At 53.6% G+C, this 26,997-nt stretch overlaps 1 protein-coding gene across 4 annotated transcripts in view; it reads right to left on the reverse strand.

Annotated features, from left to right (window-relative positions):
• The window catches only part of WDR86 (WD repeat domain 86), a 37,280-nt gene extending 27,085 nt beyond the window's left edge, over positions 1-10,195 (reverse strand). For 3 of the 4 annotated variants that reach the window (XM_029233324.1, XM_029233323.1, XM_029233321.1), the window contains exons 1-2: positions 9,958-10,195; positions 9,022-9,303 (exon numbers count right to left, since the gene is read on the reverse strand). In XM_029233324.1, the coding sequence (XP_029089157.1) occupies positions 9,022-9,184 (163 nt within the window). In that variant the 5' untranslated portion in view covers positions 9,185-9,303; positions 9,958-10,195. Of the gene's footprint in view, positions 1-9,021; positions 9,304-9,505; positions 9,610-9,957 lie in introns of those variants that run through there. The other variant, XM_029233322.1, reaches the window with a different exon arrangement.
• Between the last annotated feature and the right edge of the window lie 16,802 nt (positions 10,196-26,997).

Genomic DNA, 26,997 nt, shown 5'->3' on the forward strand with positions numbered 1-26,997 from the left:
AAGGCAACGGCATTCTCCCCTACAGGTTGCAGAAGGAACCCAGCCCTGCCAACCCCTTGATTTCATCCCAGTGACACTGATTTTGGACCTCTGGCCTCCAGACTTGTGCCGGAATAAACTTGTTTTAAGGAAACCCAGTGTGATCATCGGTCACAGAGGCTGCCGGACACAAATACAGAAACAGACATAATTAAAACACATTCCCTGCCTTCAAACAGAGCAGCCAGCCCAGAAGGAGGGACAGTCAGTCGAGCTTGACACGTGCTGGGACAGAGCGTGACGAGGGTCGACAGAGCAGAAGCCTGGGTGTGGCAGGCAAGGAAGGGTCTACGCAGTACCCGTGTCTGTCGGGAGAAGAGGAAGAGCATCTGGGAGAGAAGCTAGCACACAGCAAAGCAGGAGGGGCCCCTGGGGCCAGAATTCAGGCATTTGGCAGAAAGGGTGGATTAAGTAGACACAGTGCGGGCGGAGGTCTGGGACGGAGGGAGGGCCCCGCAGTCTGGGGTCTCGGCCAAGTGCACCTGGTCATCCTCTTAACGGGGCAGTTGTCAGATCTTTTGACTCTCACCCTGGCTGTGGGGTCGATGTTTACCACTCGACCGTGATTAAGCAGCCCAGGAATCCTCCATCCTTGGACACAGTAGGGCCTGTTTTTCAGGTAAAAGTGTTTCCATCTCAGATATAAGCACTTCCAACAGCAAACTGAAGCTGACTCTACTGGAGAAGAATTCAGGGACCAGAAAATCAACGGAAGCAAAGGAATGTTAGACCCAAGAGCCATTTCACAGACGAGGAGACTGATGAATTCAAATAATAACGCATGGGAGCGTCATATTTATTACTTTAAGGATTTCGATCAGATTTTAAAATTTCATCTAGATGTCTGGTATCTTGTAGACAGGGATTTAGAATCTCCTGGGTAGTTTCAAGCTGATTCACACTTACTTTTTTTTTTTTTGGCCCTGGGGTCAAGCTTAGTTTCTCTTGGAAGAACCCAACTTCCTGAGTTCTAAGAAACAGAATTTTTTTTTTAAAGTAAGAAAGAAACGTTTTCCCGTCTTCTTGGATAGCACATACCAGGCCTCTAGGAAAACAACATTTGCATAAATTAAGTAAACACGGGAAGAGGCTGCAGACTGTTTCCCTCAAAGTGCGCATCAGTTTAAAAGTCGAGGGCAGGGCTTCCCTGGTGGCGCAGTGGTTGAGAGTCCGCCTGCCGATGCAGGGGACACGGGTTCGAGCCCCGGTCCAGGAAGATCCCACATGCCGCAGAGCGGCTGGGCCCGTGAGCCATGGCTGCTGAGCCTGTGCTCCGCAACGGGAGAGGCCACGACAGTGAGAGGCCCGCGTACCGCAAACAAACAAACAAACAAAAAGTCGAGGGCAAATGTGTTTGGCAAAACACAGCCCAGCTTTTTGCCAATCCCAAAATGTTTATAAAATATTTGAGGATTCTCAACGAGCTTTCCCCGAGACCAGATCAGCCATCAGGAGGGGTCGGGAGGGCTCAGCACCATGAGGAGTCCCCAGTGCTAACCAAGGCCAGGAGAGGCTCCCTCAGGGTGTCACTCCCATTCCAGCTCCTTCCGTCCCATCTCAGCAGCATCTGACAGCAGGAAGGCAGAGCGTCATGTGAACCCGTCAACCAGGCCAAGAAAAACACTGAAAATCCAACCGTGGCACCTAGACTCAGTGAAACTGCAGTCATTAACCAAGACTGTGAGAGTGGGACAGCTTTTCTGATACGTAGAAGTAAAAAAACAGATATATACACTGATTGCAAATCAACAAAAATATAAACAGACTTGAAGAAAAGAGGTGATAATAAAAAGAAGTTTTTCAATGTAAAAAAACTCATCCCCGAAGCTGGGCCAGGCTGACCCTCCGCCCCCTCAGGGGACTGGCCAAGCTGGCGGGGGTCCTTGCATCGATCAAGGCTCTCCCCCGCACAAGCCCCTTCTCCAGCACAAGACGCCCATCTCACATCTGACAACCCAAGGAAGCGATCCGGGCTCAGAGCCCTTGCAGCACAGGGGCCCTGGGGGCTGCGGAGCGCGCCCCTGACTATAATCCACAGACCAACGACAGGGCTCCACCGCCCCGGCAGGATCACCAGGGGTGGAGGAGTGAGGGCTCGGAGAAGGGAGGGCCCATCATGTCTCCAGGGACCACAGCGCCTCGGCCACAAGCTGTTGGAATTGTGCAGAATAAGCAAGAAAGCCAAACTAAAAATAAATATTTTTGAAGGGATATAGAATGCAGATAAAATGCGGTTATTATGCTCAAAAGAATATGCTGAGGCTCAGGGTTTCCTGCCAAGGTAGCCGCCCCCGTCTCCCGGCTTGCACGCCCCTGGACTTGCCGGAGGTTTAGAGCCCAAGTGCCCCCTCCCCATGCAGCAGCAGCTCGCCACGCTGGAGACCAGGGTCTGCAGGGGCAGAGGGGCCTGGAGTGGGCACGGCCCAGCTGAACACGCCTTCAACTCAGCATGAAAAGCGGGGCCTCCTCTCGCCCTGCTGCCCCTGGAGTCTTTCGTCTGCCCCCGTGGGTCCTCGTCTTCTCCAGCCTGTGCCCTGCAGCGCCCCCCACCCGCTGTGGGCTCCCGGTCTCCTCCGCTGCCCGCAGGGTTCAGACAGTCGGGAGCCCCAGGAGGGGTCTCTAGTTCGGGACGCGCTGGCCGAGGCCCTCAAACCACGGTCACGCCTCCCCGGAGGGAGCCCCCTCCCCAGCCGTTTCCAGGCGGCAGTGACCGCTCCCACCCTCCGTCCTTCAGGCCTGGGGATGGTGACAGTTCCTCTGGTACTCGCCGTAAGTACAGCGGTTCCCCACACTCTGCCCACATTTTACAAGCGTCCCTTTATTAGACTCTCCTTGAATTACCATTCTGAGGTGCCAGTTGTTTCCTGCCGTTGTCTGAGCACGGGAGCCCTGGCTGGAATGGACGGGGTCTGACAAAGCCACTGAGGACGCAGGCTTGGGCCACCCGCCCCCGAGCTCCCAGCCCGGGCTGATGCTCTGCTCACTGCTGCCGCCGCAGGGCCTGTCCTCAGCCCAGCTTCACCCGCTCCACAACCTTGACCAAACTCTCTCCGGCCTCCATCCCCATTCTCCTAAATCCGCACCCACAGGGGAGCTCACCTGCCCCAGACTGTGGTCTCCACAGAGCTTTAGAGTGAATTGCCAGTATGGGCCTCCTTCACATCCGTACTTAAAACAAACTGGTTTTTTTTTTTTTTTTTTTTGCGGTACGCAGGCCTCTCACTGCTGTGGCCTCTCCCGTTGCGGAGCACAGGCTCCGGACGCGCAGGCTCAGCGGCCATGGCTCACGGGCCCAGCCGCTCCGGGGCATGTGGGATCTTCCCAGACCGGGGCACGAACCCATGTCCCCTGCATCGGCAGGCAGACTCCCAACCACTGCGCCACCAGGGAAGCCCAAAACAAACTGTTTTTTGATGGAATTTTTCCTTGACCAGGACAAAGTTAATAACGATTTGTTTATGTCTGAGAGCCTTCCCTGTGCTCCCACGTGCCCGTTTAAAAATATGTATGAGATGATTCAGCAATCCCACTTCTGGGTATATACCCAAAAGAATGGAAAGCAGGGCCTGGAAGAGATATTTGCACACCCATGTTCACAGCAGCGTCACTCACAATGGTCAGGAAGTGGAAGCAGCCCGTGTCCACCGACGGGTGATGGATAAAGAAGACGCATGAGATCCACATGGCAGAACAGCCTTCGGCTTTCAAAAGGAAGGACACTGTGGCCCGTGCTACAACCTTAGGGACATTGTGCTGAGTGAAATGAGCCAGTCCCCAAAAGACAACTAATATTTGATTCCACTTATACAAGGCACCCAGAGGAGTCAGGTTCCTAGAGGCAGAAAGTAGAACAGTGGGTGCCAGGGGCTGGGGGAGGGAGGAATTAGGTTATTGTTCAGAGGGGACGGTTTCAGTTTTTTTTTTTTTTGCGGTACGTGGGCCTCTCACTGCTGTGGCCTCTCCCGTTGCGGAGCACAGGCTCCAGATGCACAGGCTCAGCGGCCATGGCTCACGGGCCCAGCCGCTCCGCGGCATGTGGGATCTTCCTGGACCGGGGCACGAACCCGTGTCCCCTGCATCGGCAGGCAGACTCCCAACCACTGCGCCACAGGGAAGCCCCTGGTTTCAGTTTTACAAGAGGAAAAAATCCTGGAGGTGATGGTGGTGATGGCTGCACAACATTTTGAGCGTTTAATGTCTCTGAACTGTATATTAAAAATGGCTAAATGGTGAATATTATGCTGTGTGTTTTTTATAACAATTAAAAATTGTCTCAGTTCCAGGTCCTCCTGGGCCAAGAGGTGAACCCTGACTACCCCAGCCCACCAAGTTCCTGCTCTTCTGAAGTGCACACAGACCTTAGTTAAGCAGTCGTTCTCTCAATCCAATCTGCAAATTCCCTGGGGCGGGATCTGAGACTCTTGCACCTTTGAATCCGACACAGGCACCCAGCACAGTCAAGCCAATAGGCAGGTGAGGGGGAAAGGGCTCTGGACCCAGAGGGAGGAGCGCAGAGGGCTGGCAAGCCTCAGTTTCCTCATCTACAAAACGGGATGATAAAGAGTTGTGGGAGGCAAATGACCAAGAGCTTTGGAGCTGGCATGGCACAGTGCCAAGGGGTGCTGTGACTCACTTCGGGCATGAAGGATAAGACAGCAAATACAATGAGCTAGGAACTCTTTATTAACTGGCTTGATGCCCACCATGACCTTATGAGACTAGGTTCCTCTTGTTATCACCCCCAATTCACAGATAAAGAAACTGAGGCACGGGACTTCCCTGGTGGTCCAGTGGGTAAGACTCCACGCTCCCAGTGTGGGAGACCCGGGTTCGATCCCTGCTCGGGGAACTAGATCCCACATGCATGCCGCAACTAAGAAGCCCTCACGCTGCAGCTGAGGATCCCACGTGCAGCAATGAAGATCCCGTGTGCCGCAACTAAGACTTGGCGCAGCCAAAATAAATAAATAAATAGGGCTTCCCTGGTGGTGCAGTGTTCAAGAATCCACCTGCCAATGCAGGGGACATGGGTTCGAGCCCTGGTCTGGGAAGATCTGGGAAGATCCTCTGGCCCCCAACTGTTTCTGCACCGTGAGCTCGTCTGCAGAAGGAAAACGCATGGCAGGAGCTGCCAACCCAGGCCGCTCTGCCCGAGAAATCCAGGCCTGACCCACCAATAGGCTCTCCTTTGAAGCCTTCTGTGGGCCCCAAGCTATGCAAGGAGCTGGCACTCACCCCGAGGTGGCAGTGTCTACGATGGCAGTGGAAAGAGCCTGGATTTGGAGTCAGGAGACCTGCAAGGTCTGCCGCTGATCAGCCGTGTGGCCCCGGGGGAGCACAGCTTCCCTGCAACTCTGTCCTGCCCAGAGCAGGGGCCACACGGTGGGCGAGAAGCCTCTCTGCCGCCGACCAGCCGCAAGACCCTGGACAAGCCCTGCAACCACACTATGCTTGGGGCATGCTGACAACAGCACCTGCCTCACGATGTGAGTGTCTAGGAGACACTTAGAATACGCTGCATGTTGGCAAACATCTGCGTCTCCTGTTCTCATCTGTAAACTGGTGTTGTCACAGCAGCACTCTTCACAATAGCCAAGACATGGAAGCTACCTGAACGTCCACCGACAGACGAATGGATGAAGGAGATGTGGTGCGTACACACACACACACACACACACACACACACACACACACAATGGAATACTACTCAGCCATCAAAAAGAATGAAATAATGCCATTTGCAGCAACATGGATGGACCTAGACATTACCATACTAAGCGAAGTGAGTCAGAAAGAGAAAGACAAATACCGTATGATATCACTTATAGGTGGAATCTCAAATACGATACAAATCAACATATCTACAAAACAAAAACAGACTCACAGACATAGAGAACAGACTTGTGGTTGCCAGGGGTGGGGAGGGAAGGAATGGGAGCTTGGGATTCGCAGAGGCAAACTATTATATATAGAATGGATAAACAACAAGGTCCTACTGTATAGCACAGGGAACTATATTCAATATTCTGTGACAAACCCTAATGGAAAAGAATATATATAAATATATATGTATAACTGAGCCACTCTGCTGTACAGAAGAAATTAATACAACATTGTAAGTCAACTATACTTCAATAAAATTTTAAAAATAAATAAATAAACTGCTGTCAATTGTTATTTTATTTTATTTTTTTTTTTGGCCGTGCCACGCAGCTTGTCTTAGTTCCCCAACCAGGGACTGAACCCAGACCCTCAGCAGTGAAAGCGCAGAGTCCTAACCACTGGACTGCCAGGGAAGTCCCTAAACTGCTGTCAATTCTATCCACCTCACAGTTGCAAGGGTTAATAACATAAGAAATATGTACTTAGAAAGGTATTTATAAAATACAGGGCACTAAAATGTCAAGACATTTTTATTAATATTTCACTCATACAAAAAAAATCCTATGGACTTCCCTGGTGGCGCAGTGGTTAAGAATCCACCTGCCAATGCAGGGGACACGAGTTTGATCCCTGGTCCGGGAAGATCCCACACGCCACAGAGCAACTAAGCCTGTGTGCCACAACTACTCAACCCGTGCGCCACAGCTACTGAAGCCTGCGCACCTAGAGCCTGAGCTCTGCAACAAGAGAAGCCACCGCAATGAGAAGCCCGCGCACCGCAATGAAGAGTAGCCCCTGCTCGCCACAACTAGAGAAACCCCGCGTGCGGCAACAAAGACCCAACGCAGCCAAAAAAAAAAAAATCCCACAGAGGAGCAGTTGGCAGGTCCTTGCTTACCATGGGGGCCACACAAGGATTATCACACACCCAAAATGACTCTCTCACAAGTCTATTAGTGCAATTTCAGGATAAGCAAAGGTTACTTTTGTCCCCTCTGTCCTTGACAATTCTTAAAGTGCAAACCCTTATAAAAGAAACGACCCTGTCAGCAGTTTTTCCGTTTGATAGCGTTTTCCCATGGAGTGGGAAGGCCTCCAACTAGGGCAACAGAGGGTCCAGCGTGGCCTTGCTAGGAAGCAGGTTCTGGTGTCCTGTGGGGACGAGCCGCTGTGAGGGTCACTAAAGTGGGTGTGAAGGGGACTTGCCAGGCACAGAGCCGGGTGAGGATGGCAGGGCAGGGCTGGGCAGGACTGTGGGCCCTGGGGGCGGAGCCGGGTGCCCACGAGGCCAGAACCACCCTGGAAAGGACTGGAGCTTCCTGAGGCAGAAACTGGCCTACAAACGGGGCTCCCACGAGGGGTCCCAGGCCCAGGGCTCCCCGGGCCAGCCGATCAGCAGAGTCACCTCACAGCTTGTTAGAAATGCCAATTCTGGAGTCCTACCCCCAAAGGCTCAGTGAAATCCAGACCTAGGAACCTGCATCTCTGAAAGCCCTCCAGACACTCTTCTCATGTTTGGAAAGCAATACACACTGGATTTAAATTTTCTAACAGATCTATGCCTTGACAATGTGTGTGACTATCTGTGCGTGGGGGCCAACTCCCCATTATCTACACCAGCTCCCAAATAGCAGGCAGTCCAAAATGCATCCCTACTGAGTTCTGATGTAAAACCAACAGGGTGCGACTTCCTTAGCGGTTCAGTGGTTAAGATCTACCTGACAAAGTAGGGGACACGGGGTCGAACCCTGGTCTGGGAAGATCCCACATGACGGGGAGCAACTAAGCCCGCGCGCCACAACTACTGAAGCCCGCATGCCACAACTACTGAAGCCTGCACACCTAAAGCCCGTGCTCCGCAACAAGAGAAGCCATCGCAATGAGAAGCCCGTGCACTGCAACGAAGAGTAGCACCCGCTCGCCGCAACTAGAGAAAGCCCGCGCACAGCAGTGAAGACCCAACGCAGCCAAAAAATAAATAAATAAAGAATAAAAATAAAACCAACAGGGTGGGACTTCCCTAGCGGTCCAGTGGTTAAGACTCTGCGCTTCCACTGCAGGGGGCACAGGTTCGCTCCTGGGTCGGGGGGTGGAACTAAGATCCCACGAGCCTCATGGCCCAGCCAAAGATAAATAAATAAATAAATGAAATGAAATGAAAAAAAGAAACCCAGCAGGGTCAGGATCCGCCAACACGGAAGCTAATTTACTCCCTGTGCCTAGATGAGCCAGGAGGCCTGGGGCAGGCCACCCAGGATTTGCTGATTATGGTGGAAAAACCAACAGTGAAAAATAACTGTGCACACAGTGCAGGCAGCCTGGTGCTTCCACAAGGGGCTATAGGAGCCACTCAGACAACAGAGGGACCTCACACTCCCGTGCTGCAGGCGTGTGACAGGGACCCGAGGTAAGAAAAACGTCCACCTCCCCTTGAGTAAGCCACAGATATAAATCGGTGTGGGGAGACTGGTAGGGCTCTTTCGTAAAACAATATTTACGCCTGTGTGTACCTCCTGCTATTTCATGGAGTTTCCAAACATGCCAAATTGCGGGTGAAATGAGGCAGTGAGAGAGCAGGGCAGGGGGGTCGAATGAGGGAGGGGGTTTTCGACTCTGCCCCACCATGGGCTGTGTAAACCGCTGGAGAACTACTTAACTCCGTGCCTCAGTTTCCCTGACTGCACGAGTGGTGGGAAAACAGTACCACACCACGCGGAGTGCACTCCATAGTGCCCAGGCCGATTAACAAGCCACCGTTGTGACTACAAAGGCCCCGAAAGAGGAAATGTTCAGCCAAAGGTCATAAGGCCAGTGAGAGACGAGGGAAGCTGAAAGGGGCAGAGCTGCGATTTTTTTTTGTTAAAACTGCCGTGATGGAAGGGATTTCACCCAGCGGTTGACAGGTGATCTGCGCCCTCGCAGCCTCGCCCCTCGGCTCGTATCGCAGCCCCCTCTGCACTCCCACCCCACCCAGCGCGATGGGCGCGGCCTGGACTTGGGGGAAGGGGTCTGCGGACAAAAGCGCCCAGGTCTGAGGCAGGCGAGCGGCAGAGAGGAGGACAGAGAGAGAGGTCGGAGGACGCGGCCAAGCGGGTCTACCTTGCAGGAGGGCGCAGCACTGGCCGTCCGCGGTGCTCCAGAGTCGGGCCGTGCCGTCCTCGCTGCCCGTCAGCAGGCGCTGCCCGTCGGGGCTCAGACTGAGCCAGTTGATGCCCCCGCGGTGGTCCGCGCAGACCCTCAGGGCAGACCCTCCGCCCCCCATCCCGCCGGTCGGGCGGCGGACTTAGGAGGAGGCTGCGCCCCGCTAGGGAGGGGCGCCCGGGTATCCTCGCCGCGGCTCCCTGTGGCTGCGTCCCGCGGTCATCGCGGGGCCCCCGGCTCCTGTGGAAGCACGCGGCGCGGGTGAAGCGCCGAACGCTCGCTCCCGTGCGCCCACCCGGCCTCCCGGCCCGCGGAGGCGGCGGGGGCTGCGCTGCGCTGGGCGGCCCACTCGGGACTCCCGGTCCCCGGGTGCAGCAGTCGCAGCCCCACCGGCGCGGAACGCCTCCCTTGCCCGCGCCCCCAGGGAAGACCCGCACCCCACCTGAGCAGAGGCGTCCCGGGGAGCGCGGGAAAGCCCGGACCTCTTCTCGGGGCGCCGGGGACGGGGAGAACACGGGAAGCGGAGCGCCCCGCGTACGCTCCCCGGCCCGCTCCGCGCGCTCCGGGCGGCCGAGGCGAACAATACAGTTCAGCCTGGCTCCTCCTCAGAGACCACCCCTCAACCTGTCCCCTCCCACTTTCCTGGCCTGCGCTCCCGCCCCCGCCCCCGTCCCCGCCCTCACCCTCTCGGGACAGACCTCAGCCCGCGGTCCCCGCGCCCGCCCCTGGGACGCCGCGGACCGCTCGGCGTGCGACGGTTCAGGCTGCCCGGCCTGCGCCTCTGGGCTCCCGTCCCCTGCCACCCCCGCCAGGACCAAAGGCCGGGACGAGGAGGAGGAGAAGGAGGTGGACTGCAGGGTCTGGGCTGGGGAGACGCTCACGGCGGGAACTCACCCGGGCCCGCGGCTGCGCGCCACCACCAGGCAAGTCAGCTCCTTCCAGGCTCCCAGTCCTAAGGACCCTGCCAGAGGGGCTCTCGGGGGACTTGGGGTCGGCCCTGCTTGTTGGAGAGCGCCCTGCGTCCGCCCTCGCTGGGGAATCACGTGCACACCCCGAATCCTATATAAGTCCCGCAAGAGGAGGGGGAGCCCCCCCTCCCCACCCCCCCGCGCTCCCAGGCTCGGCGCGCATCTCTGACTGTCCACCGAGATCTCTGCAGGAATCCAACGCCCCGGGCAGCGAGACCTCCTGGAGCGCGGGTCTGCGTGTTCCCATCAGGCAGTTCCGGTGCCGGCTCGGCGGCCGGGGGTGGGGGTGGGGGTGGGGATGGGGGCGGGGGGGGGCGGGGTGACCCCCCTACTCGGATCCTCTAGGTCCTAAAGGTAGCAGGATTTCCCCGAACCCTCTAGGACTCTTTAGAGAAGCTAGCCAGGCGATCTCAGATCGGATTTGTATCTGTGTGTTTTGTGGGGCGGGGAGCAGGGTGGCTTTGGAAAGCTAGCCCTCATCACGACGACCGGACCTTCTAATGGTTGACCATGTCCAGACTCCGAAAGAAAAGCCCATAATGGGGTCCCATGGGGCATTGGGCCATTTATTCTCCAAGTGGTCAAAACTAGAGAAACACATTCTTTCTTTCCCCAAATTTGTGAATCACCTTGCAGCTCCGCTTAAGGAGTGGGAACTTAACTTCGTAGGCGATGGGGGCCACTGAAGGGTTTGGGGGGGCGGGGGGGTTAGACGTTTGGAGACGTTTGGAAAAAGACTGGTGGAGATGGGTTGAAAGGAGGCAGGAGGGGGCTGCTGGGATCCAGCAGGAGGGAGGAAGGCAGAAAGGGCAGGGATATTCCAGAGGTGGACTCTTCCGAAGCCAGATGCCTGCTGGGAGGAAGGGGGGACTCTGGGAGTCCCCACTGCGCCCAGAGACTGGGTGGATGGTGGCTAATGACACCTGTTCAGAGGCTGCTTCTACAGGCTGATCATGAGTTCATTGTAGGACCTGTGTGCTTAAAGGGGCCACGGCAACGTACCGATGTGAAGACTGATGGGCATCTGGCCATACAGGTACAGCCTACAGCTGAGGCCAGGCAGAGAGGGTGGGAGTCATGAGCATGCCTGGGAGCTGCAGCCCTTGGGGAAGGTGAGGTGAAGAGCAAGAAGACATAGGAAGAGTTTACACAGAGAAGAGCTGATACCGACCAGGGTTCTTGGCCTTCCCCAGTCGATAGAAATTGACTAGAGGCCAGACAAGAAATTCACGCAAGGCTTGCTTTATTGGGGCCCCTGCTGCAGCAGGGGGGAGGGAGAACACACAACAGGTTCCCTTGCTCTCTCGCTCCCTGTGTGTGTGGGTGAGCTTGTTCCTTATATGGGGTGAGGGTAGGGGTCTGGGGGTCAGGCTGGAGGGGTGGCATAGGTGTTTCACCCACCCTCCTGGTGGCGTTGTGTGCAGGGGGCATATGCAGAGTACCCTGCTTTTGCTCCTGACTCCCATCTTCTGCTCCGGGCTCTTCAAAAGTGGCAGTAGGGGTTTTTTTGGTCTTTTGTAGCTTTTTGCCCATAGTTTGCCCCAACTGCTCATGCATGCAGTTTTTTTTGTTGTTTTTTTTTTGTTTTTTTGCGGTACGTGGGCCTCTCACTGTTGTGGCCTCTCCCATTGCGGAGCACAGGCTCCGGACATGCGGGCTCAGCGGCCATGGCTCACGGGGCCAGCCGCTCCTCAGCATGTGGGATCCTCCCGGACCGGGGCACAAACCCGCATCCCCTGCATCGGCAGGCAGACTCTCAACCACTGCGCCACCAGGGAAGCCCTCGCTGGGTCTTAGTTGCGGCAGGCGGGCTCCTTAGTTGTGGCATGCAAACTCGTAGTTGCGGCCTGCATGTGGGATCCAGTTTCCTGATGAGGGATCGAACCTGGGCCCCCTGCATTGGGAGCACGGAGTCTTAACCACTGGGCCACCAGGGAAGTCCCAGGTACTGGGTTTTGATTTGGGGTGATGAAAAAAGTATGACTAGATAGTGGTGATAGTTGCACAACACTGTGTGTCACTGAAGTGTACAATTTAAAGTGGTTACAATGATAAATTTTGTTATGTGTATTTTACCACACACAAACACAAAACATATTGTATTATTGGAAGAAAAAAGAGGGCTTTGTGAAACCTCAGTATTATTACTATTATAATTAATGTTTGGAAGACGATCATCAAAGAATTAAAATTATTGTTTGGGGAATAATACATGGCCATATACCCTTAGCACCCTGTATATACACGTCCCACACTATGAGTGTTGCCAGGGTCCAGAGAAGGATGGGACCAGCATTAGATATCAGAGAGTCCCCTAGTCTCTGAGCAAGGGTCCTGAAGCAAAATGCACTGGACCACTGGGCTCAGGTCTCCCCACTCCCCACCCCCCTCATTCCCAGGATGACATACTCTCAATCTGCTCCAAGGAGTCACTGTCCATTCTAAAAAGGGTCAAGTTTTAAAAACAAGAAGGTTTAGAAAACCAAATCTCCCTCTCATGACAAGAAAATCTCTTTTACTGGCCACTGTAGGAGTCAGGCCCTCTGGACAAGAGAGTTGCCACTCAGAGACTGGCCCAGAGGAAGGTTCACAGACTCAACACGCACATGGCTCTCCAAGCTCACCCCACATCCGGCACTGGAATGTCTGGGCCTTTCCTGGGTGTCTGACCGGGGCAGTGTTAGTAAAGACATGGCTATTCTGTAGTATTAAAGCCAGCTGGTAAACATCCCATCCCTCCAAATTTCATTTTATCTCCCCCACAGACTCTTCCTGGCAGCTTTGGAGAAATATCAGAGGCTAACTAGACAAAGGAAAGGCAGTTTTTCAACAGCTTTCAGAATTCACTAGCTTTGACTTCAAGTCTGGCCAATGTGAAGTAATAGGGATTGGATTTACCCTCCTGCTTCCTACCTGAAACAACCAAAAACCAGACACATAAAATATGTGAAGTGGTTTTTAAGACACTGGGCATCTGGCAACAAAGGACAGCAGTTCCTGAGAGACAGGGACAAATGAGGTGAGTCCTATGAGAGGCCAACTTACTGCCCTGAGAAAATTTCCAGACCTCAGAGCAGGAAGGGGGAGCCTGGATGGAGCCCAGTGGACCCCCTGAGTTTCAGAAACAGCTGAACAACCAGCACAAACAAAATGCCTAGAGTTGGTCGGATAAAGTACCAGAGAGCGGAGACCCCTGGAGACCTATGGAAGGTCCCTCTCCAGTATGCAGCTGGAGACAGATTAACAGGTGCACACGAGGAAACGACCCAAGGTGGGAAAAGGATTACTGCCCAACCCCACACAGGGTCGAGAGTAGTGCACCAAGGACATGAAAACAGTTATTGTAACTGTATTCCATGTGTTCAAAAGGTGATGTAGAATCAAGGAGTCCCAACTGAACTTCTAGAGATGAAAGCAATGTCTGATATTAAACAACAGCAACACTGGATGGAATTAACAGCAGATGAGGCATTTCAGAATAAAATATTAGTAAACTTGAAGACATAGCAGTAGAAACTATCCAAAAACGAAAAGCAGAGAAAAAAAGAATTTAAAAAACGGAAAAAGCATCAGCAAGCTGTGGGACAACTTCACGCAGCCTAATATGTGAGTAATTGGAGTCCTTGAAGAAGTGGGGAGAAAGGAGGGAACAGAAAAAAATATTTGAAGAAATAAGGGCTGAAAGTTTCCAAATTTGATGAAAGTTATAAATTCACAGATCCAAGGAACTCACCAAACCCCAAACATAAAAAACACAAAAGACACAGTTTCATCAAGAAGAATATATAATCTGATAGCCCTGTATCTATTTTTAAAACTGAGTTTGTAGTTAAAACCTTTCCACAAACAAAACTTAAGACCCAGATGGCTTCACTGGGGAATTGTACGAAATATTTAAGGAAGAAATAAGACCAGTTCTCTACAAATGCTTCTAGAAAATTGAAGAGGAGGGAATGCTTCTCAGTTCATTCTGTGAGGCAAGTATTACTCTGATATCAAAATCAAAGACATTATAAGAAATAAAATTATATGCCACTATCCATCATGAGCATAGATGCAAAAGTTCTAAACAAAACTTTAGCAATCGAATTCAACAATTATATAAAAACCATAAAACATCAAGACCAAGTGAGATTTACCCCAGGAATTCAAAGTTGGTTTAACATTAAAAAATCAATGTGGGCTTCCCTGGTGGTTCAGTGGTTAAGAATCCGCCTGCCAATGCAGGGGACACAGGTTCGATCCCTGGCCAGGGAAGATCCCGCATGCCATGGAGCAACTAAGCCTGTGTGCCACAACTACTGAGCCTGTGCTCTAGAGCCTGCGAGCCACAGCTACTGAGCCCGCATGCCACAACTACTGAAGCCCATGAACCTAGACCCCATGCTCCACAGCAAGAGAAGCCACTGCAATGAGAAGCCTGTGCGCTGCAACGAAGAGTAGCCCCTGCTCGCTGAAACTAGAGAAAGCCTGTGCACAGCAACAAAGACCCAATGCAGCCAAAAATAAATAAATAAATTTATTTAAGAAGATCAGTCAATGTATGGCATAAGGATAGACATATAGATCAGTGGAATACAATTGAGAGACCAGAAATAAATTTACACAAGTATGGTCAGTTCATTTTCAACAGGGTGCCAAGGCAATTCAATGAGAGAAAGAGCAATCTTTTTTAAAAATGGTGCTAGGACAACTGGATAGCCACATGCAAAAGAATGAATTTGGACCCCCTACCTCACACCATATACAAAAATTAACTCAAAATGGGCCAAAGACCTAAAATGTAAGAGCTAAAATTATAACACTCTTAGAAGAAAACATTAGTGTAAATTTTCATCCCTTAGATTAGGGAATAATTTCTTAGACATGATGCATAAAGCAAACAATTTTTTTAATTGAATCAAAATTTAAAACCTTTGTGCTTCAGGGCTTCCTTGGTGGCACAGTGGTTAAGAATCTGCCTGCCAGGCTTCCCTGGTGGTGCAGTGGTTGAGAGTCCACCTGCCGATGCAGGGGACACGGGTTTGTGCCCCATTCCGGGAAGATCCCACATGGCGTGGAGCGGCTGGGCCCGTGAGCCATGGCTGCTGAGCCTGCGTGTCTGGAGCCTGTGCTCCGCAACAGGAGAGGCCACAACAGTGAGAGGCCCGCGTACTGAAGAAAAAAAAAAAAAAAAGAATCTGCCTGCCAATGCAGGGGACATGGGTTCGAGCCCTGGTCCGGGAAGATTCCACACACCGCAGAGCAACTAAGCCCATGCACCACAACTACTGAGCCTGCACTTTAGAGCCCACGAGCCACAACTACTGAGCCTGCGTGCCACAACTACTGAATCCTGCACGCCTAGAGCCCATGCTCTGCAGCAAGAGAAGCCACCGCAATGAGAAGCCTGCGCACCTCAACGAAGAGTAGCCCCCGCTTGCCACAACTAGAGAAAGCCCGCACGCAGCAAGGAAGACCAAACGCAGCCAAAAAAAAAACGATTGTGCTTCAAAGTACATTATCGAGAAAGTGAAAAATCAGTCTACAGAATGGGAGAAAATATTTGCAAATCATATCTCTGACAATGCTTTGGTATTCAGAATGTATTTTTTAAAAATCTTACAACTCAACAATAAAAACACAAATAACCCAATTTAAAAATGAGGAGAGGATTTGATTCTTCTCCAAAGAAGAATACAAAATAACCAATGAACGCATGAAAAGATGCTCAACATAAACTAGTCATCAGAGAAATTCAAATTAAGACCACAATGAGATACCACTACACCTATTAGAATGATTAAAATGAACAAGTCTGATCATTTCAAGAATTCTTGTTGGCAAGAATACGAAACGACTGGAACTTTCATATACAGGCTCACCTCGTTCTATTGCACTTCCCAGATATTGCCTTTTACAAACTGAAGGTCTGTGGCAACCCTGTGTCAAGCAAGTCTGTCAGCACCATGTTTCCAACAGCATCTGTTCACTTTGTGCCTCTGTGTCACATTTTGGTAATTCTTGAAATATTTCAAACTTTTTCATTGTTATTATATTTATTACACTGATCTGTGATCAGTGACCTTTGATGTTACTATGACTTGCTGAAGCCTCGGATGACGGTTAGCATTTTTTAGCAACAAAATATTTTTAAATTAAGGTATGTACTTTTTTTTTAGACATAATGCTACTGCACACAGTACACTACAATATAGTGTGAACATAACTTTTATATGCACCGGGAAACCCCAGAATTTGTGTGACTCACTTTATTGTTAGATTTACTTTATTGCAGTGATCTGGAACAGAGCCCACATCTCCGAGGCGTGCCTGCACATCTGATGAGAATATAAAACAGTACAACCACTTCGGAAAACAGTTGGGCAATTCCCTAGAAAGTTAAACATACACCTACCATATGACTCATCCATTCCTCTTTAGCCAAGAGCGCGAAAGCATCTGTCCATGTGAAGACTTACACATGAATTTTCATAGCAGCTTTATTTCCAATAGTCAAAACCGGAAACACCCCCAGATGTCAAGGCAAGAGTTTAGCTGAGCTAATGCTGCCTCAGTATCCATTTTTTTGGCCGGGGGGCCTCCAGGGACCTTCCTGCTGTTCCAGGGGGCCCGTCTCTCCTTCCCTCAGGGTCTTGGTCTGATCCCTTTTACCCTCTCCGGCCCAAGCCCACGGTCCCTCCCATTACTCAACAATTAAATGTAGCACAATTATTCTTGAAGTGGAATTACTAGGCTTCCATTTGCTGTTAAGGGGGCCAAGGGAGCTCTTCCCCCTACATTCCAGATTTCAGCCTCAGAAGGAGAAATATTCGAGACAGAGAGACTTTCCCAAGCATCCTGATTTTTCCCTGCGCAGGTGGCAGCCATCTTTGGTTTATGGTTTCAGACCAACTTTGCCAACTCCTTGCACGTAATTACCTGAAACTAACCCATCATTCATACTCTTCACCAGCACCTTGCTTGCACCAGCTTGCAAAGAGGTAAAACCAGGTCTCTGTATTCGCCGGCCAATGGGAAAGTGACGATTTACAAGGGTGGTAGAAACTTTCTGACATATTCCCCACCCCACCCCCAAACAGCACTAAACAAACAAAAATTCCTGTGCTTTTGTTAATCTTTATTTTATTCCACTATAATTGAGTGACAGTCCTAAGGCAGGCACAGCCACACGTTGGGTAGTAACTTTTGGCTTCCCTAACGACTTCTCAGGATAATTACCATCTTCCTGAGTTCACTGATGAGGAAACTGAAGCCTCGAGAGGTTAAGCAAAGTCTCGCTCAGCTGGTGAGTGGAGATTGCATATCTGTTATCGCCAAGTCTAAGGGCGTGTCCACCAAATAAGAGAGTCAGTGGCTTGGAAGGAGCAGGCCCACCCTCTGTGCTAACACATAGAAGGCTCGTGGTACTGCCTTTCGCTCCAGTCCCGCTGAATTTTCCTAGACAGATCTTGGGCAAAGATCTGGCAAGAGTGCCTTTCCCCGAATATTCAGATGTGGGTGATGCCCTAAGAGCATTTCTCTGAGGATGAGATAAGCAAGGCGACCGTCAGTTTCCGGGCGGACACACTTGCCGTCAGAGACCTCAGAGCTTCTGCATGTGGGCCCCCGTGCTCTTCATCTGACACACTGTGGCAGCCTGGTCAGAGTGTGTGCGTGTCTGCATGTGTGTGTGTGTGTCTGCATGTGTGTTTGTGTGTGCATGTGTGTGTGTGTGTCTGCATGTCTGCATGTGTGTTTGTGTGTGACTCGGAGGGACCATCAGGGAGCTTGCTGTAGCAACATCTGTTTTCACTCATTCCAGAAGATTTCTAGCTTCCCTCAAAACCATGCATTTGCTTGCTCTCTGTGTGGATTCTGCAGCCAAGTGTAATTCGTACCGGGCTTGTTAATCCTACAAAGGGTATTTACATGAGTTTCGGGTTCTTTCGAGTGGAGACCAGGGCCAGCTCACCCCTAACTCCACACCTGCCTGTATTTTGCTGGGAGCAGAAAGGGAGGTCGACCAGGGGTGTCAGTCAGCATTCTTTGGCTGAAACGAAAGAAACTGGGTTTGGGGAGTTTAAGCAAGAAAGGGGGATTTGTTGGAAGGATAGTGAGTGAAGGAGAGATGAACACCCAGATTAAAGAAGGTCAAGAACTCGGGAAAAGCCAACGTCTTGGCAGCCAGAACTTGAGGAATGCATCTCTGGGATGTGGCTGTGAGTTTACTTGGCCCCAGCCCTCCTCTCTCCTGGGGTGATTTGGTACCAGATTTCATTTCCAAGGAGATAGAATTAATTGCCCTACCTCGAGCTTCATCTGTTTGGGAGCAGGACCCTGTGACTGCTGCCCACTGCTCATACACAAACACCCTTCTCTCCATGGTCGCTGATGAAAAAGGCCCCTGCCTCCCAGGGACCGCCCTGTGGGAACCTCACATGCATCGCCCCACTCCCAACGGATGTTGTGATAGTTTCAGGTGCACAGCAAAGGGACTCAGCCATCCATACACATGTATCCATTCTCCCCTCCCATCCAGGCTGCCACATAACATTGAGCAGAGTTCCCTGTGCTATACAGTAGGTCCTTGTTGGTTATCCATTTTAAATATAGCCGTGTGTACGTGTCAATCCCAAACTCCCTAACTATCCCTTCCCTCCACCTTTCCCCCCGGAAACCATAAGGTCGTTCTCTCAGTCTGTCACTCTGTTTTGAGATACTGTCTTATCTTCTGTAACCTATGGACTAAATGATAAATCAGATACCAAAACCCTACACTACTTAACAAAGAGAAGAATATTTTTAAGATGTGCGTGTCTGGGTCTGAAATCTGGGAAAACCTCTGCTGTGGTTGATGGCAGGAGTTAGGTACAGGCTCTGGAGTCGGCCGGCTGGAGCTCTTTGCTTCTTTTGCCACTTCTGGTGCAGCTCTGGACAAGTTAACTGCTACCTTGTTAAGTCTACTTCTTTAGCTGTAAAAGAGACAAGAGCCACATACCCACCTCATTATAAGTAAAAAATAGTTTAGCACAGTGTTTTGGGCATAGTAGTTGCTCAATAAATGTTAGCTGTGTTGTCGTTACTAGTATTTACTGATAACCAAGTATGGCCAGGCCCTGCTTCAACAGTCTGATTAGATTCGCTTAGAATTTGCTACATGTTCCTATGTAAACAAGTGATGTTAAAATCTTCTCCCCCACAGAAAGTTTACTTTGGCATGATGCCACCGGCCTACAGAAACTTGTTCTTTTCTTCGCGGGAGGATCTGCTGAGGAGGCAGCTTGTGATGATCAGCACCGGTCCTGAGGACCCAGGGAAGAAATTCCTTTCTGGCCGGAGTCCCAGGAATCGCTGTGCTTCTCCGGGGAAATGGGTTTATCTCTTGGACTCGGCCTCATGGAATCGATCTTGTTTCCCTGCTTGCTTTGGCCCAATCCGGGGTCCCTCTCCAGCAAAGAATCTGGAGTTTGCTTGCTACACAGAGCATTGTGGAAGCTAACCTTACCACGGCCTCACCTTTTTTTCTTCTTTTTCAAAAGTCCAATGATTCCGTCATATACCTTTTCCATCTGATTTGTTGAGGAAGGTGGACACTCTCCCTGGCCCTGGCAGCCAGCCCCCACGTGGTGCCATGGCGCTTGAGCCCCGCGCCTCTCTGTGTGAAGGGCCCTGCCGTCTCAGAGGCTCCTCTCTGGCAGGCCCCAGGAAAGGATTTCCACCAGCCGCCCCGTTTGGGGGGCGTCCCATTCCTGCTGGCTTCTCTGTCCACGTGATCCAGGAGCCCTGGGGCCCAGGGTGGCCTGGGCCCAGCTGTGAAGTGGGCATACTGCCCTGCTCCCCAGGCCAGGCACTCAGGTGCAGCCTCCCCAGTCCTCGATGGGAAAGGGACCCAGGAGACAACCTTCTCAGTCCCAGTGCTGGGGTCTCTGCCCTGGCTGTTGTGGACTCGGGGGTCAGTGGAGAGAGGGGGTGGCTTTGTCTTCCTGTCCACTCCCCAGACTTTGGTCCCCAAATCAGGCAGCCTGCACCATCACAAACGCCCTCCCCCTCTCGCTGAAGTGGGGCCCTGCCACACGACTGATAGCCCACCTGGCCCCCGCCCCCCACCCAGGGTGCGTAGTCCTGGGGGCTACATGGCCAGGAGCGGGGTTCTCACCTCTGACCGCTCAACCTGCCCCCGATACATACCCTGACCGAGGGGCTGGTCTCAGCGTCCAGCAAGGCTGGCTCCAAACCCACAGGCCCGTCCAGGGCAGCCGCCGCCCAGCCCCCTCCCGGCAGAGCCATGCCAGGGCACAGTGTCCGCTGGACTCTTAGGGATGTTTTCAATCACTGATTCCGAAGAGGGGCTTAGCCTCCGGCAGCAGGGAAGCCAAGAGCCTATTTACAAAAGAGCTCATTTTACAGGTCCAGGCTTCACAGGCCCCAGTGCAAGGCACTCCCTCGGTGTCATCGGGCTCGCCCCGACATTTGTGTGGCTGGGCAGGGACTGGGGGTCAGGAGGTCAGGGCTCAGCCCAGGTCCTCCTGACTCACAGGCCCCAGTGCAAGGCACTCCCTCGGTGTCATCGGGCTCGCCCCGACATTTGTGTGGCTGGGCAGGGACTGGGGGTCAGGAGGTCAGGGCTCAGCCCAGGTCCTCGCCCCGGCTCTCTGAGCCACCCTGCGGGAGGAACGACCCCTTGTGCATTTTCCATTCCCTCGGCAGCCATCGCACAGCACTGGATGGGGGGTAAGGGGTGCGAGTGAGAGATTCCCCAGGTACGGGCAGTTGTGGGCAGGTGGAACCCACGCTGTCCTCCAGAATCTGGGGAGGCTCTTCGACAGCCCTCAGCCCCCCAGCAACGAGAAGCCAGACTTTGTCTTTATTGTGGTGACATATACAGGACAGATGATTTACCATCCGAACCATTTTCCAGCGCACAGTTCATTAAACACCTTCCGTCGTTGGGCAACCATCACCACCATCATCTCCAGAACTTTCTCATCTTCCCAAATGGAAACTCTGGAGCTACATTTTTAAGGTCTCTCATTCAACAGGTTTTTATTGAAAATCCCTGTGGTTTCTTTCTTTTTCTTAAAATAAATTTATTTATTTATTTATTTTTGGCTGCATCGGGTCTTCGTTGCTGCGTGCGGGCTTTCTCTAGTTGCGGCGAGCAGGGGCTACTCTTCATTGAGGTGCGCGGGCTTCTCATTGTGTTCTCATTGCGGTGGCTTCTCTTGTTGCAGAGCACGGGCTCTAGGCGTGCGGGCTCAGTAGTTGTGGCTCGCAGGCTCTAGAGCGCAGGCTCAGTAGTTGTGGCGCACGGGCTTAGTTGCTCCATGGCATGTGGGATCTTCCCGGACCAGGGCTCGAACCCATGTCCCCTGCATTACCAGGTGGACTCTCAACCACTGCACCACCAGGGAAGGCCATCCCTGTGGTTTCTTGAGGGAACACAGATCTGTAGGGCTCTGGAGGTGGAGACAGGAGGCCGTGTCAGGGAACATAGGGGGTCCTCAGGGATGCAGGGGACCCCGGGCTCACGGGGGTGGGGGTGGGGCAGCGGCAGCGAGGTTGTGGGAACATCTGTGGGGTTTTCAAAGGGAATGTTTCTCCTGTGATCGGACGGGCCTGATAAACAGCGCACGCGCGTTCCTGGTCGGCAGGGGGCGAGGGCCGGGTGGAGGGGGCGTGGAGCGGTCGGTGGGTGGGAGGACTGAAGGCTGAGGACAGGAGGATGGCTCTGGGAGCGCCCCGGCTCTCCAAACCGCAGAGTTGAGACAGAAGTATGTGAAGCATGTGTGAGTCTCTTTCGAAGGCGCTGGCCCTCGGTCCACCGACCCCCTGGACAGACATCAGACAAATTACAAGTCCGCCCACAAGCACTTTGCTGGGAATCTTGTTTTTCTTCTTGAGACAAAAAGCAGATTTGCTGACAGATTACGGAGCAGAGGGCTGGGGTGAGGGGGAGGTCACCTGGGAGCACAAGCCTATTGGTGAAGCACTAAATCACCAGTTAATGAGGTGCTGGGGAACTGGATGAGTTTAGAGAAACCTCTGGAACGAGGGAAGGGCTGCGTGCGAGGCTGGCTCCTCCCCTGGCTACCGGGGACTGGACCAAGCTCTTCAGCCAGGGGGATTCTTCCTTAATTCCCTAGGAGGGGCTTATCTTCACTGTACAGCTTGGGAAACTGAGGCACGGGGCAGTGACTTGTCCAAGGACACATCCTAGCGAGTAACAGAGAGAGGATCGGGGCGGAGACCCAGAGCTGGCCCTTAACGCTGCTCCCCCCGCGTTCTGGGTGACGTCCAGTGCATCACTTACTACTGGGAGCCAGTATTCATACGGCACCTTCTCAGGGTCACTTGTTCGGCCTTTACAGCCGTATACAGTTGGAACAACAGACGTGATCACACTCATTTCACAGAGCAGGAGACTGAGGCCTGGGGAGACCATTTGGTTCACGTTATAGGCTGAAACGTGTCCCTCCCAAATTCGTATGTTGAAGTCCTAACCCTCAGAACCTCAGAATGTGACTGTATTAGGAGATACAGGGTCTTTCAAGAGGTGATTAAGTTAAAATGAGGTCGTTAGGTTGGACTCTAATCTAATATGACTGGTATCCTTACAAGAAGAGATTAGGACACAGACACGCACAGGGGAAAGGCCGTGTGACGACACAGGGAGAAGACGGCCCCCTGCAAGCCAGGTAGAGAGGCCTCAGGAGAAACCACACTTGCCAGCACCCTCATCTTGGACTTCTGGCCTCCAGAACCGTGAGAGAAAACATTTCCATCATCTAAGCCCCGTGCTGACTGATACACTTTGCACCCAGTTCACACCAGGCCCCGCTTCTCCCCGTGATGCCTGCTGACCAGGGTAAGGACGTCTGGATTCCCTTCCTCATGGGCCATGGGGAGTTTGAATGAGGTGATGCAGGGGACTATGCTTTTGAGTATGTGATTGCTACTGGGTGGACTACTGTTATTTTAACTATTGTATCGATCAAATACACCTATATATGCAAATGTGTGTGCAGCGGAGTGGCTGGGAGCAAAGGTATCAGCCAGACCTGGTTTGAATCCTGACTGTTGTGTGACCTTGGGCAAGTTGCTTAACCTGTCTGCGTCTAGCTCTCCTTCATAGTGGTGATAATAAGCATATCACCATCTTGGGGTTATTGCACACAGTAAGTAAAATTACACAGGTTCCACTAGTACAGAGCCTGGCATCAAGTCAGAGCGTAAAAGAAAAGCTCCATAGTATCATTGTCAACATCAACAAGGGGGAAAGGGGTGTGAGGTCCTGGAAGCCTGGGGCCAGCCAGACCCGCTGACCCCTCCCCTCCCAGGCCTGATGTGGAGCTCTGAGGGTCAGACAGTTGCAGGAAAGAGCAGCTGAGCAGGGACAAGGGCATGGCTGTGGGCAGGGCCTCCCACACGTGGGGACGAGTGTAGCTGAGGTCACACGGAAAGCGCCACATCCCTGAATAAACTGGCAGAGAAAGGGAAAACAAGAGCATGGTTTTCAACAAACCCTCTTCTCGACTCACACGAGGCGAGGTACTCCGGCTCAGAGATCTGACTGGTCTGCTGTTAGTTTTGTGGTGGTTTCTTTCTCTTTTTTCTCTGCTTGGTGCGCGGTGGCAGTTATGCTTCTATCATTTACACGATAAGCCAGTCCAAGTTAGATGCAAGTTTCAGAAGGATTCAAGTGATAAATGTGGAGAAAAGGAAAGCATATAATAACTTGAATAAAATACAATTGGAAAGGGTTCCTAATAATAAAAAGAAGAGTCAAGAAAAATCAATAAATCATTTTCCTTAGCACTGAAAATGTGTATGTGTAAAGCATACAATAACAGATAAAGATAAATTGGGATAAGTGATTGCAATATATGACAGATAAAGGCCTATTTTTACTCCAGACTACGGTTTTCCATCAGCCCTGTGGCGGTTTCAGTTGTTGGTTGGGACGGTGAGCGCCGCTGCTCAGGATTCTGGCGGGCAGCCGTAGGCGGGGAGCGTGGAGTTACCTGGGCCACTCCCAGGATCCAGCAGGCCCTCTCTCACTGGGGACAGGAGGCTGGACACTGAAGTATGGGTGGGGAGGCATCGGGGGCCTCTTATTCCCGGAAATCCCACTACCTCCCAGGCCAGGCTCCTTCCTCCCTCTCTCCTGGGGCTGTGACCCCCTATCAAACCCACCCCAGCAAGGTGGGCCCAGTGTCCTGCAGAGGGCCCGGGCCACAAAGAAGCTCCGTGGATTCACCCTCGGGATGAAGAGAGCCTGGGCCCTGCCTGGGTGGTGCAGCCCTGCGAGCAGCTGTGGGTGAGCAGATGCTCTCTGCTCCCTTTAGCCCTGAAAGCTTCACCCCTTCAGCTTCCTCCTAAGTCTCCTACCCCTCCATCCCCCCAGAGCCCACCTGTTCAGGAAGCAACTCCCCCTCGTCTTCCCCCAGTTTCTCTCTCCTTACAGGATACAAGGGGTGATGTGTCCCTGGGATCCAGCCACTCCTTTCAGAAGATCCTCCCCTATAAACTACAAGATCCCCCAGAGATGCAGACTCAGGACCCCTGGGTCAGGCCTGGCTGTGGAGTGGACCAGACCACGCGGCCTGGCAGCCCCTGTCCCTGATCAGGGAGACTAGAGCCCAGAGGGAGCCCCCACCTCGCAGCAGACCCCCTCGGTCCCCTGCCCCGCTCCATCCGCATCACATCCTTGCCCCGCCCCCATCACGCCTTCTCCCCTAACTGGCCGGTGGGTGGGGTTCCTGGAAGGGGAAGCGCCCTGGCCCCATCCTGGTTCCACTGGGAGCTGCTCTGGGACCCGAGGTGGTGACTCCCCACATAGGACGTTGGCTTTTCACGTGTGAAGTGACAGGATTGAACTCCATGACATACAGGTCCTTTCCAGCCCTAATGCTCCCCCAGCGGGTGCCTCGCAACGTCCCCCTCCACCCTTCCTGGTCGGTCCCTCCCACGCCGGGGGGTCCTGCCAGCCCCTTGACCAGGGCCTGGGGGCCCCCCGCCCGGCTGTCCCTTGCTCACGAAGGGCAGAGGAGTCACTCAGCGCTTGGCTTTTATGGCGTTTATTTCCCACGGTCCGAGTGCCGGGCGGGCTGGGGGGACTGTCCCTCTCTCTGGGCCGCTCCTGGTCGCAGCCAGACACCGGCAGGCGGGTGGTTAGAAGAAGTTGGCCACCCGGCGGAGGGACTGGACGCGCGCGCTCTGGGCCTCCCAGTCGGAGAAGCTGCGGAAGTCGCCCCGCTCCACCAGGTACATGCGGCCGCGGTAGTTGGGCTCCTCGTACAGGACCCACCTAGGCCAGAGGGCGGCGGAGGTCAGGGGCCCGGTGCTGAGCATGGCAGGGCCCGGCCGCTACTGTCCTGGCACCACAGCCGCGCGTGCCCTCCTTCCCCGCAGCCGCCGCCCCGCGCCCCTCCGCCCCGGGCCAGCCCTTCACGCCCGTGACCCCATCCCCGTTCTTGGCTTATTTCTCCCTCCACCTCCCGCCCGTCCTTTCACTGCCCCGTGTGTCCGGACCAGTGCTCGGTGAGACACTTTGCACCCAGGGGTGCTCAGTTGACATTTGAAACTGACCAGTCCAGAATGTTCATCACAAGGGCCAGGAGTGGTTCCAGGATGCACATCCACTTTCATCCTCCCACTCCCCTGCCCACACACCCCACTCCTTCCTGCTCCTGAAAAGGGCTGTTTGCAGACAGCACCCAGCACGTGGCAGGGGGCCTGGCACAGAATGGGAACCGATTACTATTCATTCGTTCCATCGTTCAGCAGGTGTGCTCCTGGGTCCACGTGTGTGCCCAGCCCTGCTTCAGGCCCTGGCGAGTCTCACATCAGTCAGACCACAGGTTCCTGCGGTGGGGTGAGGGGTGAGGGAGGCAGCTGCACGGATGAGGGATCCTTTCCCTCCCCATCGCAGCTCCCAGCTCCAGGGCAGCTGCTAACAGGCCGGGGAGCAGAGACTGGCGACAAGGACACGGACTGGTCTAGGAGCACCTACGGCTGGGCTCTGGACCAGGGCAGGAGAGAACAGGGCCGCTCATCACCAGAGGCTATGGGGCTGCAGGTAATCGGGAAGGTTTCTCTCTTGGAAGGGGCAGTGGGGGGATGGGGCCCCCCGAAAGTCGTCTCTGCCTGCGGACCGGAGGGCAGGGGGTGTGATCTGAGGAGAGGCCTCCGGACACGTGGGGAGCGTGGCTGTCGCAGCCCCGTCCCTCCACTGTCCCTGAGACGAGCAGGCAGCTGGGAGGGCCAGGGGGATCCCCCCTCCACTGAGCTGGGCTCTGGAGCCTGTGCTGAGGGGCGAGGGGGCGGCGGCGGGGAGCACGGCGGGCCTCAAAGCCAACTTGGTCCACACCCACTCTGTCCAGGGCGGCCCTCTCCACCTCACTCTGGCCTCTTTCTCTTTGACCACTGATAGAACACAGCGTTTTTCTCTGTCAGTCACGGACGGGCTGGGGGCCTTGGGAAGCAAAGCAGGCCTCAGTCTCCAGGCCCCCGACAAAGGGGCTACACACCCAGGTCTGGCTGCTGGGGTCCCTTCCGGCCCAGGCCATGGGGTGCTCTGACCTAAGGGTTCTTGTCCATGGACCCCAAAGCACTCTGGTGCTGAAGGAGGTTTCTCCCCAGGAGACACATCCTCAGAATCTGTGAGCCCATCCAGCACAAGGCCAGCTGCCGCTCACCTGCCACCGCCGTCCCTCTCCTCCCCCGTCCCAACCCCACATCCGGAGCCTACAGTCCGCTGAGGGTCAGGGGTCGGGCATGAGAGAGAGGTGGAGAGTGGGAGTGAGTGGGGAGCACTGGGCAGGCCGGGCCCAGTCTGGCCTCTCCCCACCCCTTGCCCCGCCGGCCTCCCCGTGCCCACCGCATCCCCCACCCTGCCCATGACCTCCCCACACTCCCGCGCATATGCTGAGGCCGTGGCCTGAGGCACCTCCAAGGGAGTCAGCCCCTCCCTCCCTCCCTGGAG

The sequence above is a fragment of the Monodon monoceros genome, unplaced genomic scaffold (genome assembly GCF_005190385.1).
Source record: "Monodon monoceros isolate NGI ecotype Baffin Bay Population unplaced genomic scaffold, NGI_Narwhal_1 Super_Scaffold_2, whole genome shotgun sequence".
NCBI classification, from domain to species: Eukaryota; Metazoa; Chordata; class Mammalia; order Artiodactyla; family Monodontidae; genus Monodon; species Monodon monoceros.